The 19,084-nt window shown below is 40.8% G+C and overlaps 1 protein-coding gene across 1 annotated transcript; it reads right to left on the reverse strand.

The window, feature by feature from the left end:
• Positions 1-6,404: 6,404 nt before the first annotated feature.
• On the reverse strand, positions 6,405-19,084 carry nrde2 (NRDE-2, necessary for RNA interference, domain containing). The gene is made up of 19 exons (XM_040042803.1): positions 18,972-19,084; positions 17,496-17,601; positions 17,129-17,311; positions 16,889-17,029; positions 15,457-15,731; positions 14,170-14,387; positions 12,971-13,195; positions 12,640-12,829; positions 12,414-12,547; positions 11,939-12,059; positions 11,506-11,678; positions 11,240-11,411; positions 10,936-11,156; positions 10,379-10,847; positions 9,077-9,468; positions 8,813-8,952; positions 8,197-8,338; positions 7,802-7,873; positions 6,405-6,802 (listed from the first exon to the last, which is right to left on the reverse strand). The coding sequence occupies exons 1-19, from the start codon at positions 19,030-19,032 to the stop codon at positions 6,677-6,679; spliced, it is 3,561 nt and encodes a 1,186-aa protein (XP_039898737.1). The 5' UTR covers positions 19,033-19,084; the 3' UTR covers positions 6,405-6,676.

The raw sequence follows: 19,084 nt of genomic DNA on the forward strand, positions 1-19,084 counted from the left end.
GAAGGGGGCTCCAGATGGTATTGGAGCCACCCTTAAAAGGTCAGCTGACACAATTGTCCGCCATGGAGGAGATATCCCCAACGCAGAAGCTATGTTTCACAAGCTGAGAGACATGGGCACTTCAGTGGAACTTTTTTTTGTGGGAGAAGATGATGTTGAGAGGAAAGTAAAAGAAATTATTGATGGACCGACACTTGTGCCTGTCAAAGGAACCATGAAAATCCACCAAGTACTCAGTTTCTCTCCAGGAACAATAAAATACAGGGACACAACCTGCCTTTGCCAGGCAGACAAAGGTGTACTGGACTGTGAATGCTATGGCCTGAAGGAGATAAGCCTTAGTCAAGAGGCAAGTCCACATTGCACTGAGGGACCAACCCGGCCTGAGAACATCACAAAAGATCATATTGGTCAGTGGTGCATTATCAACTACGATGGTGAACCCTACCCAGGAATCATTCTGGAGGTTGAAGAGGATGTTAAAGTGAAATGCATGCACAAGAACGGGACCAACAAGTTCCACTGGCCAAGTCCACGTGAGGACATAACCTGGTATAGGGATGACCAGGTTGTGTGTCTGATGAAAGAACCAACACCTTTGAATAAGAGGTCAGTTCAGCTGGAGAGGAAAGTGTGGGATTTCCTTGAAAAAAACTGGAGTTGCTGGTCTGTTGCATAGGTAAAATGTGTGAGAAAAATGTTCATTATGTTGGGTGTACAATGAAAATTTGCTTGTTTAATGTGGACATGTATCTACCTGTGTTGGTTGGACGGGCATGGTGAAGGTGTTCAAAGTTTCTTTAAGGTGGTATTTTTTGTCACTGATGTTATGTCCACCCTGTTACCTCCTGTCCACCCTATTTCTCCTCTGTCCACCCTGTTACCTGTGTGTTTCTTTTGTTAATTAAATCAAATCAACAAACATAATGCATGTCTCTTTGGTTATTGGGAGGGAATGAATCAGCAAAATTAAGTTACTTAAAAATGGAGCCAATTTTTTTTTTATATTCCCTTTGAATCTAAAAACAATCTTTTGAAATTACACTGTGTCTTAAAACTGAACCTGTCTTCTTTCAATATAATGCTTGTTTAAAATACTTCCTTGAAATTTCCTTGCAGATTTTAAAAAGGGACATTGTAGCTTTTAGAAAATGTAAATATTACTATAACTGTGTATTCAAAACAGTTATTAATAGAAAATTGAATGTCCTGTAACAGGGTGGACATTTGGCACGTCATGGGTAAAGACTTTGATTTTAAAAAATATTATAATATAATATCCTTAGCTGGACCAATACATTTTTCTTATAGGTTGAAAATCCCTCTTTTAGATGAAATGTTAAAATAATTCAAAATTTTGTATTTTTTGATGAAGAGTGATCACACTGAAATGGCACCGAATAGTAGGAATGACCCGTTTACTGCTGCTGTTGGAGTCGTTTTAAAGGTAGAAATGGGAGAAATGCCATTAGAAATCAGAAGAGAGCAGTTAGCACTGAACTACTGAGACATGGTCAAGATCTTTCAACAAAAACTATTCTCCAACCCTGCTGGGAAAAAGAGAAAAGAGAATTGAAGAGCTTTGGGTGAACAGTGAGGCAGGAAGCAGCTGAACTTAATCTGGACAACATCAGCATGAATCAATCTCTACCATTACCTGTATTACCACCATGGATACTCCCTGATGCTGTAGCAGATTTCAAACTATTGGACAAAAAGAACAAGAATAGGGGTTTTATATTAAACTCGCATACAGTGCAGACATACAAGTTATGTCAAAATCTACACAGATGCATCAAGGAATTCATCCAACCAAAGTGGGACAGTATTTATTGTTCCTGAGTTTAATGTCAAAGTAAGGAAAAGGATCAGTGACGGACTATCAGTGTATAGTTTCAATACTGTTAGCTGTCCAGTGGATTGAAGATGCAAGACCACTAAGATCTGTGATATGCTCAGACTCGAATTCAAGACAGTCACTCAGCATATAGAGAAGAAGAAACAATAGAGCATGTTTTAATGCACTGTCAGAAACATGATGCCAAAAGAAGACAACTGATCAAAAACCTTGGTGATATGAAAGTGAAACTGGACTTAGTTGATTTATTTTGTAAGAAGTTGAAAAGTGAAAGTTATCAGGCCATATTTTTTTTAAGGCAGACTAATTTGTTTGGGGGGGATTTGAATTATCGATTTTTTAAATGTTTATATATATATATATATATATATATATATATATATTTATTTATTTTACTTTTTCTTTCTTTTCTTTTTTTTTTTTTTTTTTTTTTTTTTTTTTTTTTTTTTTTTTACATTTTGGTCCACGCTCCACACCAAATGGTGGCGGTAATGCAACATTTTGCTGTTTGCCAACCCCCAATAAATAATATAGAGAAGAAGAAGACTAGAAAACTTCAGTGGGATGTTTTTGTCCACAAATGGAGAAAACTTGGGACCGTGGTGAACCTTCCCAGGAGTGTCCGGTCTACCAAAATTACTCCAACATGGACAGCTAATCCAGGTGGTCACAGAAGAACCCATAGTAAAATCTGAAAAACATCTAATGGGGGAGTTTCATGGCAAAAAGCAGTGCTGACCAAAAAGAAGACAAAAATTCATCTCACATTTGCCCAAAAAGATCTTCAAAATGTACGAGACTTTGGGGAAGATATTTGGTAAAATCTGAGGTTTTTGGAATGGTTGAATCTCATTACATCAGACACAAATCTAACAAAACATTTTATCACAAGAACACAGCAACAGTCAAACATCGTGGGGATAGTTCAGTGGTCTGAGGCTACTTAAGTGGTTCAGGACCTGAACAACTGAGCAACTTAATTGATGGAGTCATGAATTCTGCTCTCTGCCAGAAAATCCTAAAGGAGATCATCATTTTGTTTCCTTATGCTCATAAACTGTGTTACCCTGCAAGAGTAGTAATGGGTAGATGACGTCTCATGGAGTGTGTGAAACCTTACTGTGTCGACACTGTGTTAGTGTGCTGCTCAATAGCGACATCTGCTGGATATTAAAAATAATCCCATGCAGCTCGGATTCAAAGGAGCTTGCAAAGAAAGATCGGATAAAAAAGTGTGGAGAGACTGAAACAGCTAACTGTAAAAGTATGTCAAATGTAGATTTTACAGAAATCTTTGTTGCAAAGAAATGTAAGTAAAAAAATGTGAAATAAAAGTGAGTTTTGTTGGGAAAAATACATGCTTGTGACAGTGGGAGTGGTTGTGTACTTGTAAATGAGGGGTAAAGGCACAGTTTACACAATTTTTATTAAAAATGTGACGTTTTTGTAATATGTTGGGACCAAGGTGAAAGTGGTTATGCACACTTTACATCTCTTTCTCATACCTTTCTGAAAGGGAAGGTCAAGGAGGTGAAGCAGCTTCTGAACCCCTCATCTTCTATAAAGTTATGCGGCTGACAGTATTTAATGATCATGTTCAGCACAGCCTGCTTGCTTTCTAGAAATTTAGACCCCAAAATGGAAATATATGTCTCCCAATCTACAGACTTTAAACACCATTTCTGCACACACCCTGTATCACACTCCTCTATACTCAGTTCTATGTATCAGTCCATTACAGGATAGTGGTCACCTCCTACAAACACCTGCAAGTGAATCTGACACTAATGTGTGATTGTCCTTCCAAAGAGACGCCAGATCTGCTTGACCATCTAAGGATTGATGATCTTATTAAAAAAAAAAAACACCAGGCATGTTGCCAAGGGACTGTAAAAGATGCCCTGGGCAACATTCAACATTTTGTTTTTAATTTTGATTTCTTTTTTTTATTTCATTATAGTGCAAATTAACTTGGATGAGTGACGAAACGTTTCTCCCACAAAACGTTACGTCCAGATGAACAGAATCAACTTTTGGAGATTTACTTTCCTGGATGATTAAGAATGCATCAAGACCAGTTTTTGGATAATTTCTGCTTCAAGATTTTGAGAGAAGCAAGGCAGTGGAAAAGTCAAGGTCTTTAGTCATCGCTGCCCTTAAAACAGCATCTGAAGGGATACATAATAGCTCTTCCCACTGCTCCAAAGAACCTGGCAATTTTGGACTTTTGTGGAGGACTTGTGAGGACACCCAAATTGATTTTCAAATGCTTCAAAATAGCCTCATCAAATGAACTATCACCTGCCCAAGCAGCATTCATGACCTGTTCTATGGAGCCAAACTCCTTGATGAGTCCTTTAAACAATTTTTTGGTCAATTGACTCACATTCTTGTCCAGATTTGTTATAGACTCCTCAATGCTGATTTCAGGTTGCACCAAGTTCTTGACATGTTCAATAATGTCTTCTAAGTTTTTGTTAGCTAATGAAAGCAGAGGCTTTTTTAGGCTCTTTTTGTACTGAGCCATGAGTCTAGCTATAAGACACATGGCAAGGTACTCGGCTGCTGCCTGAGATGACACTGACACTTCTGAGAGCTTTTCCTCTAACTTTTCTGAGGTTTGCTCCTCAGACTTTTCCGAGGGTATGTCCTCTGAGAATCTGTCCTCTGACTTTCCAGACATTTCCTCCTCCATCCTCTCGAGAACTGGTGTTGAACTTGAACAAGAGGATGTTGAGCGTTTCTCTGGTGACTTGACCTGCTTTTCCAGAGACGCTGGTCTAGAAGGACAGGGTTTTTTAGATTCTCTGCCACTTTTCTGAGAATAGTCTGATTCTGTGTCTCTTGCCCGTTTCTGTCCCTTTGCAATGACCTTTTGGATCTCTTCAACAACATCAGACGCTTTTTCGCTCTGAACAATTTCATCTATTGTTTCATCATCAACCAAAAGCAGAATATTTTGCAAAAACTTTCCAACTGTGTCTTCTATGATTACATAGAGGACTTCAGGAGAAAAGAAAACTCTCGATTCAGCTACTTGCTGTGGTGTCCTGGAGATGACGGAGTCTGATAGACTTCTACCCATAACAATTGCGGGAATTTGGTATACACGACTTATCATTAAATGGTCGTACAGTTTCTCTGTCAATTCTCTCGAGAAATTCTTCCCTTTCTCACTTATGTTAATGTTTTCGAGCCTTTCTTGGATAGTGCCATGTTCTTTCTCTTTTGTGAACTCGCTGTATATGTCACTAATTTCAGATTTGATGACATTAAAGCTAGTTGGAGTAGCAGATTTTATCATGTTTCCCAGAGTAGATGAGCTTCTAGAAGGGGCACGGACAGACATGCTAGAATTTGAACGAGGAGTTTCGCATGCTGACCCTGGGAGGCTGACACTCATACTGTCGTGGGAACTTATTCTCTCAGTTTCAGGGGAGTGGGTTACCTTTGACAGACTAATAAAATAGTCTTTGCTCTTCTTCGCTGTTGTTTTCAGCTCCCCTTTCATCTTTTCAAAATGTTTTCCTGCAATCTTGGAAAAATGCAGTTTGCGTGATTTTTGCGGTGCGGAAGGAGCACGTGAGGTAAAAAACTCTCTCACTTTATCAAAGATGATTCCCCCGTTGAATCCAGATTTGGGTGAGGTACATTTCTCACTGTGACAAGAATAATCAGTGTCAGTGCACTGGAGATTGTCAAGTACAATATTGACAATGTCAGCTGCAATTTTTTCTACTGGGCTCTCAGGTGGAATACTTTCTGCCTGCCTTTCAGCTTCTGCACATTCCCCACTTTCTGAACTAACTTTCTTTTCTGAAAGTTGCTCTATTTTAGCGGGTGGCTCACTTTCCATATCTCTGTCATCATCTGATAATTCATCATCTGTAAAATCTGAATCTTGACACCATTTGGTCAGAATCTCACTAACCTCCTGGGTGGCTGATTTGACTGAGATGCTGGACTCAATGCTATCTTTGCTGGACTCAGACTTACTTGAATCGCTTTCCTTTCCCATGCACGGGCATTTCAGTTTACTTGCATATCTTTTCAAGCATGAGAGAGCATGGGAAACCATGACACGCAGTTTTCTAATATTAGGAATTGCCCCACTGACGTAAACAGCGGGGTCTGATGGTAAATTGAAGTGCTCTCTGACCAGGGTGACTATCAATTTGACCTTATTTGAAATCTCCTCCTCAACCATCTTTGTCAGCTTTTTAGCACTGTCACATATCTGCTTTGGGATGTTGAGCAGGTTTGCAATAGTGATTGAGATGGAGTCACCAAATGATGGATTTGCTTCTATTTCTGCAGATGCATCGCTCTGAATGACGGGAAGAGCACGTCTCAAAATGTTGGCTGAGGTGATCTGTATGATTTCAGAAATCATATCAGCCAAAACTGCTTGAATATCAGAATCCCAAGCTCCATTTTCTATTAAAGTGCATCAGAGAGCTTGTTGAAGGCGTTATTGATAATCGGTAACAGCTCATCACTTCCACAGAGTTTTTCTTAATAAGTTGGAATGTAACAACTTCCGGTATAAATTTTACATGTTTTATTAAGGCATGACACATAGATCAATCTTGTATTTATTGACAATATCAAGTAAAAGAAATACAGTTTTAGTGGTTTGTTGTGGCAATTAAAGCATTTTGTGTCACTTTATACAAAAACAAACAAACAAACAAAACCCAGCTCTTTGCTCAAATTACTGCAGCTGTATATGTGTCGAGTTTGCCTTTGTGCTTGTCCTTTTCTTCCCATCAAATTTGACAATTTGAACACACACTTGAATTAAGATTGTGTGTGTGCTCAGTCTTCCAGCAGTATGTCCAATTCTTCTAAAGGCAGTCGCACTCGCAGTTCTTTCTCTGTCAACAGGTCTACAAACTCCTGCAAATGATCGGGGAACAGCTGCACTGCGTCCATATACAAACCCTGATCTCACACACACACACACACACACACACACACACACACACACACACACACACACACACACACACACACAGAGAGAGAGAGAGAGAGAGAGAGAGAGAGAGAGAGAGAGAGAGAGAGAGAGAGAGAAAGAAAAGGAGGGAGAATTTTATGTACTAGCAACATACATACAGCACTGATGTTGATTTAGTTTGCAATGATGACTACATGACACAACAACAGGGCGATAAGGCAGCATATTGATCAAGTGGCAACATCTTTAATGAAATCATATAACAAATAGTGTTGCCTACTGTGTGGCTAATTGTACTAACGTGCCATCAAATTTCAGTTTCAGTTTTAGTGAGAGAAATTCTCCAATTTTATGAGTCTGTCTGCGTTAAACACAGAGACAGTAAATGTTTAACACAGTAAAAGATTGAGCCCCGTCTCATCCATAACCTGTATATAAAAGATAAACAGACTTTTTGTTTTTACTGAATTATAACCAACAAAGATAAGAAGCAGTGGCTATCAGCTACTGATTCTTGTTATGCTCCTCTTTTCTTACCACCTCTCTCAGCTGCCTGTCCCTGAGTTTGGTCCTGCTGCAGGCTCTTCCTGTCAAAAGGGGAGTTCTTGCTCCCAACAGTCACCAAGTGCTAATCACTACAGATCCTCTTTAACACTGTTGATACTTATACATATATACATTGACTGGTTGCACCCTTAAGGGTTACTGGTATATAAAACATGGTCACTTCTGGTTTCAAAACAGCAAAACCATAGTGCCCTAGACACTAATGTTTAGGTTTCAAATCACAGTCATTTCCTCTTTTTCAAAATCTAAGCACCCCTGTATAAAAGTCAGTTGGTTCTGAGGTAAAACAAGCTGCTGTTAATGATCTCATAGCTTAGTTTCACTCGTACAACAACACCTGACGACTCTGCAGGGACTCAGCACAGAACTACAAATCAAGCTTTGGGAAATATCACTTTCACAGTATATGTGTGCCTCACCTTACACCAGGGGATATTCTGTAAGGCCTTGTAGAAGATTCCTGTGGCTTTATCCACTTTTCCTTCACACACCTACAAATTCACACGTACACACTTTACACACACAATATAAGCATGGATGATATTGGTGTATCCACATGCACAGAAACACTTCTACACTTTTGTTTCCATGTTTAATATTTTTTAAAAAGAGGACATTTTAGTCCTTATTCCTAAAATGCACATAATAATATTCCTAAAATGTTTTTTTTTCCTTTTTAAAAACGACACTAAAGCTTTCAGATACAAAATTTCTTTTTCTCATTCAAGCAGGATCGGGTCTCTACAATCTTCCTAAAACTTTTAGTGCTCCAGGGCAGAACAGCATCAATGTGAGTTTGTATGACTGGTCTCACCAGGAAGTAGATGTACATTCTCCAAAGTAAAGGACAATGAGCCCCAGTTTCTGTTGCTATGGCGTTTTCAAACAGTCCACGGATGCGGTTGCTGAGGCCATTCTCCGGCAGGATGGATAAGGGATCATCATGTAAACACGATCTATAAATACCGCAGACATGTACAGTTTAATGTGCAGTAAGTGCTAATTATCAGTTGATAATGTGCAAACTGTTTCTGTTTCTATAAAAGCTGCATTAAGTAAAACTAAAAGCGAGACTGCAAATCACTTAAATCTGCATTTAAACAACATTAAGCACTGAAACTTTTTGAGATGCTCTTTTTTCATCATGCTACTTATGAATCGCTTTTGTGTTGTGATGTTCCATCAGATGGATTTATTAACGTTTTTGAGCATTAAACAACTTTTATACTCTTTGTTGTCCTTCACTGGACTTTTTTGAAACGAGCAATTTAAATGTAGTTTTTGTAAATACTTTTGAAATCATCACCTTCTGTTTTTATTTGTAGTTTACATGGCAGTTTTTGCTTTTTTGGAAACAAGGATGTAAATGATATGTGAACTTTGATGTGATCCTGCTGTCTGATGTTTGTGATCATCTGTTGTCGTTTTACCTCTGAGCTGCATCTACCAGCTGCTTCCTTTGCTGTTCAGCAACAATGGCAAAGAGACGCGGCACCACGCTGCTGCAGTTTCTGGTTACAGAGTGAAAAAACCGGCGTGCACGGCCAGCGCTATGGTAACGGTTCTCCACCTGAAGCACATATCACATGGAAATGTCAGTCAGGCCAAAATAAACAAATAAGGTTACGGCTCAAAAGGCTTTGGGAAACATATCTAGAGAAGAATGGGGGAAAATGTGCTTTTATTAGCCTGACCTGTACATAAATGCTCCAGAGAGGGACGCTGGTGGTCCAGACTGGGAGGGCCGATGTCAGCGTTTGCCTCAGTGTCACCAGAGGAAACACAGCGACGCTGTTGTGGTACTTGAGCAGTGCCGCCTGCTGCCAGGCCAACGCCTCACACTCAGCAGCTACCCTGCTGACACAGGGCCTGTTTGAGTCAGCGTCAGCTCTTGCAAGCTTACCCTCCTTGCTGCTGTTCAGCTGCTGTTCAGCTGTTAACATGCGGTGTAGTTCCTCCATCTTCTCTCTAACCTGGGTGTAGACTGCGTTGGCTGCTTGCACGCTCACCGTGAGGTACTGGAAAAGAGCGTAGCAGCCAACTAGACCTCTCAACCTCAGCTTCTCTGCCATCAGGTCGTCTTGGACTGGAGAAGACAGGATAAGACAAAAAGCTCAAGCACAAAAAGAGAAGGGGCTCATTTTTAACTACTCTTACATTTTCAACAAGATATATTAGTTTGGAAGATGGTTTCCACCAGAAAAGCTTGGTTCAGGTGTATCCAATAGGTAACAGAGTTCACATACAGCAAAAAGCATGACCCAGTCAAGCACAACGCTCTCAGCTTTTAGGACAAGAGCAAGCTAAATGAATGAGTGAAAAAATATTTTGGTTAACTGATATGAAATAAATAGAAAAAAAACCTGGATGTTTGTTTTTACAATATGGCTAAATGAAATAAAAATATCCAGAAAATCTCTGATCTAGTCAAATCTGTAAACAACCAGGCAGAGGAAGCTTTGTCTCAGATATTTAAGACTTCAATGTCCAATGGAATCAATGCGTTTATAGCACATCGCTTTGTCCCTGACTACTGGTTGCTACAGGCTCTGGCTGCCTAGGTAACCCTCTAATGTATTTACCATCCTTTCAAATTTAAAACAATTGTATCCTCCACTCTCATTGGCAGCTCCGATGTTGAGAAAAAGTTCAACTCGGGAGCCATTTCACATTTGTTGCTTTAACTCGCTGAACGCCATTATCTTTGGTTGCTACGTTGCTTCCTGTGTTTGTCATGTTTCATTTTATTATTATTATATTGTTCTGCCCTTCTTAAGTAATGATAAATCACCTAATAAATATGCCAAACACTTACTAAATTAAGCAAAATGAAACACAAAAAAAATAAAGTGGAGTAAACTAAAAAGAGAAAAAATTAAAGAGAAAATACAAAATTACTACTACTCTGATTGTGCAGTGAGTGCGGATTTATAGTAAAAATGTTCACGGCAGGTCTCTGAGAAGTTAAATAGTTGGAAACGGGTCAGAAAACAAACCTTTCCTGTTTTGGTCCAGTGCTGATAAACTGGCAGCCAGAGCCTGGTCGTACGATTTTCTCGCTTTCAGGATGGAAACCGTGGAGAGGGAGGATGAAGTGGACGATGCAGAGGTTCCTTCTGCTAGCCGGGTCAGTACAGACACAGCCGGGGATGCTGTTACATCAGCCGGTTGACCCCCTCGCTCTTTCGCTCCATCCTCCAACTCCAGCTGGGACCACAGCAGGCAGAGATCACACAGAGCAAGACTGCTCAGCCCTTTAGTTCCCCCAAGCGCTGTTGCAGTGGAGAACACTTTGCGGGCCTCATCCAGGTTGCCCAGTAGCCATTCCAGGTGGCCGTACTCCCGCCACAACACTAATGATGAGCGATTGTCTGGTTCTTTGAGCAGCCGCTTGGCAACTCGCTTGCTGCTCTTCCCCTGAGAACGAAGGCGCTTTTTATTTCCGCCGTGCAAGCAGCGCATGACCTGACGCAAACACCAAGAACCAGAAGAGTGTAAGGGTTAGTTTGACCTCACTTTGAGTTTGAATGTAGTCAAATGAACCAACTCCTACCTTGAGTTTCTCGTACTGGATCCAGCTGAGTGACAGGAAGGCTCGGTGGTGGGGCGGAAGCACAGGCTGAAGCACATTGAACAAGTTCGTGAGGAACTTCTCACCCTGTTTCCCAAGCCCCACCCACTTCCGTGTTCCTTGGAGAGTGGTCATGTGACCGACAGAGTTAATGCCACCATCAGCTAAATCATAGGAGGTCAGAGGACGCTGGGGAGCATTACCTAGGATGGAAAAAGTTTTTTTTTTTTAAGACTTCACCTCAGTGAGATTTAAAAAAAATGAAAGCTTGTTTAGACTGTTTTACCTTGAGTGAGCAGAGAAAGGTTCTCCAGCAGCAAGCCAGGCTGACCTGAGGAAACCGAGAGCACTGAGTCCACAGGCAAACCCAAAAAGCTCAAGAAACGGAGAAGCAGGCGGAGATGGAGCTCTGGCGAAGACAAACAAATCAGTGACGGGCCAATGTCATCAAACAACACCTGGAATTAGAGATAGGGGTCAGCAGAGAGGTCAACCTACATGGTAAAGTTCAACAAAAAGAATATTTTGTCTTAAAACAATCAAACACATCACCTGTCTATCAGGATCCTCACAGTCCTCCTCTGACTGGCCCTTGGCTTTGTCAGGTCTCCAGGGCAACCAGTCTGTGGCTTCACGAGATGACTCCACATCCAGCCAGATGGTACCTCTGGGCTGGGCCCTGTCCTTCACCTCCTCTTCATCCTCTTCCTCTTCTTCCTCCTCTTCTGTGGAAACAAAAAGAAAGATTAGATTAATTACATCCCCATAAAGAGAGCTTGGATCACACAAACTGCAATAACTCTTCACAGACAGAATTTGTAGGTGCAGTCATATAGCAGAGTTTCATCTTCTTTGGTCTCAGAGAGAGAGGGAGGTCTGGGGATCTCTGCTTAAACTGTTGGCTCATGAGCCAAACCCAGATAGGCAGTATAAAATTGATGGATAAATGAAATGGCACGTGCACTGTAAAGTGTGTGTGTTTTACCTGCAGTGGGTTGTAGCCAACCTCCTCGCTCTTGTTGGAGCATCCAGGCTTTCCAGCCTCTGGCGCCCAGCTCCCCGACCCTTGCTTCGCCGCTGTCCCAGAACGGCTCAAAGAACTCGACCTGTGGACACAGAGGCAGAAATGTAACTACACGAGGTTAGAATTTATTTTTTTATTATTTAAATGACCAGCCAAGGCCACTTCACTGATCATCACATTCAACTCTGAGCAACAAATACAGTGGCTTACAAAAGTATTCGGCCCCCTTTTACTTTCTGCCCACGTGTACACCACTTTGTGTTGGTCTTTCACGTGGAATTCCAATAAAATTGATTCATGTTTGTGGCTGTAATGTGACAAAATGTGGAAAAGTTCAAGGGGGCCGAATACTTTTGCAAGCCACTGTATAACTCCTGAAATGTCACACAAGTCCTCTAAGAGTAGATTACAACATTAAAACTCAGCGAGAACATACCTGCTGCTTAGTGGACAGCTCTCGCACGCTGTCAGGCTTGAAGAAAGTAAAGTCGATCATTGCCTGAAACATGGCAGTCGATTTCTCCGAATGACCACACTGACGCAGAAAGTGACACTGCTGAGTGAAGATATCTGGGCAGAAAGTAAAAGGATGTGGGATTTGTAGTCATACAAAGCAAGCAGGGCTGAATAATGAATGAACCTCATGCTGAAATGTCTGTTACCCAACATATCCTCCTCTATTCCTGGCAGAGCCGGGTGAGACACCATGCTGCCGTCTCGGACAGCACTGAGCGTGCTCAGACACTTGCCGTACGCAGCGTTGACCTTGGACACGGTGAAGCTGCTGAAATAGCTCTGGGTGAAGAGCAGATACTCCCTCCACAGGGGGGTGCTGTTTGGGTGGAGAAACACCTGAAACACAACAAATAAAGAGCGACTTTGTTACTTGTATGTGACATTTATTTTTTTTGATAGAAGCAGTAAGATTCCGACACTCTTGAGGGTTTCCTCTGCATTTTAGGGACTTGTTGTGACCTTCATACATAGACATACCAGTTTCTTCCACTCTTTAGCCAGAGCCGAGGGCTCCCAGAGCTCCTGGCAGATGCGGAGTCTCTCGAGTTGCAGAGCTATGCAGAGGGGGTTGGTGGCCACGGCGCGCTCTGCAATGCTTAGCTTTTTCTCCAGCACTGCCCTGTAGGAAGACTTGCGGCGCTCAGCAGCATCACTGCCCTGCTGCTCCTCCTCGCCTTTGAACACAGCTGCACTCGCCTCATCCTAGAGAGGGAGGGAGAGATTGGAAGAGGCGATGAAGTACCCACAAACCTTATCTGATAAGCCAAAGAGCATGTTGGAGGAAACTCCGTGCTTCTTGCTTTTCTGTGACTGATTGAGGGCTTTATGCACACAAGAAGACTTTGTGAAACTTGCAATGAAAATGAAATGAAAGCATATCAATTAACTAATTATGTCTGTCCCCTGTTGTGTTGATTTCCTATTGCGGCTAGTAGTGACACTGAGTTAGACTCCTGGTTTGACTTATGTGTATGATTTAACCAGCGCGTAAGCCTTTACCAGCACATCTCTAAAACTTTAGAAGCATTTTGAACAGTTGCTGCAGGCAATTTAGATGAATGAGCCTCTGAGGAGTTCATCAAATCTACTTCTGAAATTACCTAAATGATTCTTCAGTGGATGAACGTTATTCAAATAATAATAATAATATACTAATATAAATGGATTGGATAAGCGCTTTCAAGGCCCCAAGGCTTTACATTGCCTCATTCACTCTCGCATTCATACATTCATTCAAGTACTTGAAGTCTTGTACTTTCATTGCTGTTTTGGTAATAATAAAGAACGTCAAACACTAAATATTCAATCTTTGTGAGAGTGTTTTGGAGCACCAGTGTGAGGAGTGCAGTTTCAGAGGTGCAGAAGGAGCCCACGCTGCAGGATTTCCTCTCGGTACAGTGAGTGATCACTTGCCTCAGAGAAACATTCCTCCTGAAAGTTCACTGGCACTTTCAGAGTCCAGGATAGGAGTAGAGGGAAGGTTCAGATGTCAGACAATAAAATGCTGTCAGTCAGAAAAAAAACATTTCCACTGTCTTGATGCATTTGATTACTGCTTCTTGTGATGTTCTCATGAGAGGTGAGCACACATCAGGAGTCCGTAAACTTTTGTTAAAAGAAAGCACGTTCTGAAGCCCTGACATTCCTGCAGCAGTATTGTAAAGCAGCGTGTGTACCTGATATCGTATGAACTCTATCCACAGCTGTGTGTCTGCTGGCTGCTCTCTCAGCCGCCTGTTGAAATCTTCGGTCCTGCCACCCAAAAGTGCAGTGCCCTCCTCTGTGTGAGCGTCCTCCTTTTGCTGGTCTTGCTGTCCTTTCCCCTGCAGCCAGAGGGCCGTCGAGGAGTCATACACACCGAGGGGATTCACCGATGACGTCTGCCCTATGTGAGCTAAAAAGATAAATACATTTTTAAAAATCAGTTACATTTTAAGGAATAAATGGAATAAATGTGGCACAGTGATGTTACATCCTTTTAAGCTTAGCACATTTTATACCAGCCCGTTTATACAGACGTCCCTTAAACACGTCACAAGTTTTGAAAAGAAGAAAGCTATAACAATACACTCGCTGAATATGTGAGCTTGTTTTATCATACCAGCATGACAAACAAAGGCAATTACTGGCTTTTAACACACTTTGACCAAAACATTTTGGTTTTAACAGCCTTAGTTGTTGTTTTAGTTGTTTTTATTGAGTTTTTTTTTTTTTTTTTTTCTATATTTTACTGCATCATTATTTTACATTTTATTTGTTTTAGTGGCATTTTACATTGTTAAGCACTTTGTGCAGCATGGACTGTTTGGAAATGGGCTATATAAAGAAACTTGACCTACTGGTTTTAGTTCATCAGAGTCTCAAAGCTACATAAAATTGAGACCATTTAATGTTTCCACACCCATTAAAGGTCTGTTTGGGGGTTAAAGGATGAGTGTTAAGCGTTTTTTTTGTTTTTTGGATGATTTAACTTGGGGGTAAGAAGGTTGGGACATGGATGTGCATGCAGATAAAGATCCTAACAAAGCCACACACAAAAAACCCAAAAGCATAACTGTGTGACTACTAATACATATTCTAACAGAGAAAATTATTTTAGCCAAAAATATGAGAACTGACAACAGCCAAACAACCTCAAACTCACTGAGATCTCACTCACTCAGATCTCCAAAGTTTGAGGGAGATGAGATAAACAGAAAAGTCAAAGAACTGTCAAACAGACCCATAATTTTCTCAAATTAGTGGTGCCATGGCCCGTTAAAAATGTGAAGGTCTAATCTTGTTTTCTTTCCTTGAGAAAATCATCAAACGCTGCTGACATTTTCTGGTTTAATCTGCTTCTTCTTGGTCACTTGCGCAAGTCTAAATGAGACTTTCAGTTCAAAAATGATCAGCACTAAAATGGCACATTAAGCATGAAGTGGCTGAATTCTTTCTTTGCCACACCCAGCTAGACCCCGTACCTTTCTCTCCTTCTTTATTGTCTGCCTCATCATCACACAGAGGGAGGAAGATTGCAGAACTGGTGCCATCGCTACCATCAGAACTCGCTGGTAATGCAGGAAGAGCAGGCGCTGCCTTCAGCAGCTGTCGACTGACTGTAGAGTAGTATCTGTCCGCTGCCTTCTTCCCGTCGCCGCCTTTCTTCTTCTTCTTATTAGTCGCCTCTGAGTCCTCCCAGCTGACCCCCTGCTTGTGAAAGTCCAAACCCAGAGCCGAGCTGCCTTTCCTTCTATACCTGGAACACAAAAATAGTGCAGCTCATCTCAGATTGTAGCTTTTATTCTGTACTCAACTATACAGTCCATGTAACTTTATAATTTGGTTCAAAATAAAACCTTCAGCCAGTCATTAATAAGTAAAAAACAAACAAACGGATGAATCCCAGGTTTTGGGAGCATGGTTTAAGTACAGACATTACAGTCTCAGCTCTCCTTAAACTGTATGAGGATTCCTAAAAGACACATCTGATGGACAGAGGAGAAAGGAGAGAGGAGGCTTATAGGAAGAGCACAAGTGTATCCTTTGCAGAAGTGTTTTTACCTTCAGAGTATAAAAAAGGCATCTCACACGGCTGGAAAATACAAACCACGCCATGAACAAAACTCTTTAAACAACTCATCCTTTTTATTCTTACACTGCTTCATTTATTGAAAATTATCAAACTTTTTCCCCTTTTTCTTTGTGAGATTAAAAAAATAAAGTATAATGTCCTGTCATATTGCACAAGGTTGGGAAACTATTCAAACGCAGTCTTAAATGTGAGCATGGTTACACCTGAGATCATTTTAAGTTAAGTTTAAAGAGTTAAGCTTTTAAAGACCAACATGGGAAAAATCAGAAGGTGTCAGAGATATTTCAGTCCACTTAAATCCTGGAATAAATGTGACACCGTGATGTTACATCCTTTTAAGCTTAGCACATTTTTTACCAGCCCGTTGATACAGACGTCCCTTAAACACGTCACAAGTTTTGAAAAGAAGAAAGCTATGACAATAAACTCGCCGAATACGTGTGCTTGTTTTTATCATACCAGCATTACAAACAAAGGCAATTACTGGCTTTTAACACACTTTTACCTAAACATTTTGGTTTTAACAGCATTAGTTGTTGTTTTGGTTGTTTTTATTCAGTTATATTGTTTATTTATTTATTTGTTTTTTTCTATATTTTACTGCATCATTACTTTGAATTTTATTTGTTTTAGTGGGATTTTACATTGTTGAGCACTTTGTGCAGCATGGACTGTTTGGACACAGTTGGGCTATAACGACACTGTTTATGATGTAATTGTGTCAAATGTTTGCATAAACGTCACTTTCTTTGTGTCTCTTCTTGTGTGCAAGTCTTTTCTGTGAAGGGCTAAAAAGAAAAAAAGAGTCATGTGTCTTTTACCTGGCTACGTCTCCTCTGTACAGAGACTTGTAAGTCCAGTTGGCGGGGTCTGCTTTTCGGTCCACGCAAAACAGCTGCTCTGTGGGCAACTGGAGGTCATCCAACCAAGAGAAATGGCTCGCTAACTGAGGAGCCTCCTGCCTGTTTCCCACAAACATAATTACAGAACAGAAGCGAGGTTATACTCAGTGTATAAAATTACAAGTGTATGCCTCAGTGATGTTAAAGATGTTTGTGTACCTTTTGGCTTCTTGCTCCTTTTTGAGATCACTCGGGTAGATGGTTTCAGAGTCAGATGCGCTGCTGTGCGAATACCTCCCGCTCTTTTTTTTGTGCTTTTTCTTCTGTTTCTTCTTCCTTTTCTTCTTTCTGGGTGCCACACCATCCTCTCCGTCCTCTTCAGAGCTGACATCTCTGCTAACACTGAGGGTCAATGAGGAAGAGAGGAAGAGTTTGATTTGGCAGATTTTTTAGAGCTGGATGCTCTTCCTGACATAACCCAAAGGAGGTTTGTGTCTCCTTCTGCGACTGAACTGGGCAGCGATAAATTTCTAAGGAAGAACCAACACATTTCACAGTTCAGTGAACAGAGTTGTGATTCTTTTACCTTGGTTCCTTCTTGTTTTGCTCCTCGCTGGTCTTCTCTAGAAATCGACCGTGAAGAGAGAGCGCATCTCCTGTCTGAAAACTCTTATTCTTCAGCCAATCAAACTCTGAAAATGAGAGCAGACAAGACATAATTACGAGATAATCAGGAGGACTTAGAAATCATGAACAATGCAATCTGTCTATCCCAAGTAGTGATACTGCACTGTGCGAGAGTTTTGGACCACAACACGTCTAACAGACATAACATGGCATTTTTGCACCAACAACATGATTCTTCCCTAAGGGGCATTAGCTGAAAATATGGCATATCTCTGGATGTCGTGCAGGGAAAACTGAGGGCAAAACTGAGGAAACTGGACGAATGGAGAACAAAAGTAACAGGCCTAAAAAAAAACTATCTGCAGATGAACTGCATTTTGCCCAGCAGTATTGAAGATCTTGTCAAAGCTGATGAAATTATGAACACAGAAGTACCATCAGATTCTCATCCACCATGTAATACAATCTGAAAAATGTATGACTGGCAACAGCTTTCTTTTTAAGCACGACAATCATCCCAAACTTACTGTGAATGCAGTTAAACTACAACTGGGTAGAAAAACACACAATGAAACACTACGAGTCATGGATTGGCTGCCCCAGAGCCCAGACCTCAATTATTGAAACAGTGTGGGGTCATCTAAACGTGGCCAACATTGAAAGAAGAGCTTTGAATGTCCTTCAAGAAGCCTGTAAAACTATTCCTAAAGGGTACTTAAAGAAATTACAAGAAAGCTACCTCAGAGACATGTTTTCTAAATGTGAACAAACTGAGTTTTTACCATATATACTGTACCTCCATGTATTTTCCCACATATTTCAAGAAATCACTCAGTCTATTCTCCATTTTTAAAGCAGAGAAATATCAAAAACCAAGGGTGGCTCAATACTTTTATACAGTATTATAATTTTTGAAATACCAACTCTGAAAATATTCATAGTAGTAAGTCAAAATTTCGTCCTCATTCATTTTTTATTCATTAAATAAAAAAAGTGAAATGAGACAAAAAAAAAAATCCTCTAGAGAGGGTCGGGAAGGAGGCACTAAATGATTATTCATTAAATGAACCCCGAAGCTTCAATACGTCAATAAAACGTTAGTGTAATGACACGAGCAGGATGGGTAAAGAGTATCTAAAGATACTGACAAGTCGTTTAGATTATAAAGACGTAAAATCGTCGCTGTTTTAGCTCAAAAATAGCGAGTTTCTTGGACTTCCAAGAGGAACACATATCGTGAAATGAAAGATAAAGCTAAAAGAGGTTAAGATGTTTTGTGTCATTCAGTTCCAGCGACGAGCGGCTGATCTGACATTGAATATCAGGTCGTTGTTTCGGTCAGATTTTAGTTTTCGGCAGACTGTCAGTCTAACAGAGCGTCCAGGTGACTGCTAACCGACATTAAAAACCGTGTATTACAGGAAGCCGGGATCACCTGTGGAAGAATCTCTAACTTTGTTGCTCGCCTCTTCTGCAAACGCTGGAAACAGCGCCATGATGCTGCGTCACTTAGAAACAGGGCGCAGGGATATGACGTCACAACGGTGT

This window comes from Simochromis diagramma, unplaced genomic scaffold, assembly GCF_900408965.1.
Source record: "Simochromis diagramma unplaced genomic scaffold, fSimDia1.1 OVJJ01000304.1, whole genome shotgun sequence".
In the NCBI taxonomy this organism is placed as follows: Eukaryota; Metazoa; Chordata; class Actinopteri; order Cichliformes; family Cichlidae; genus Simochromis; species Simochromis diagramma.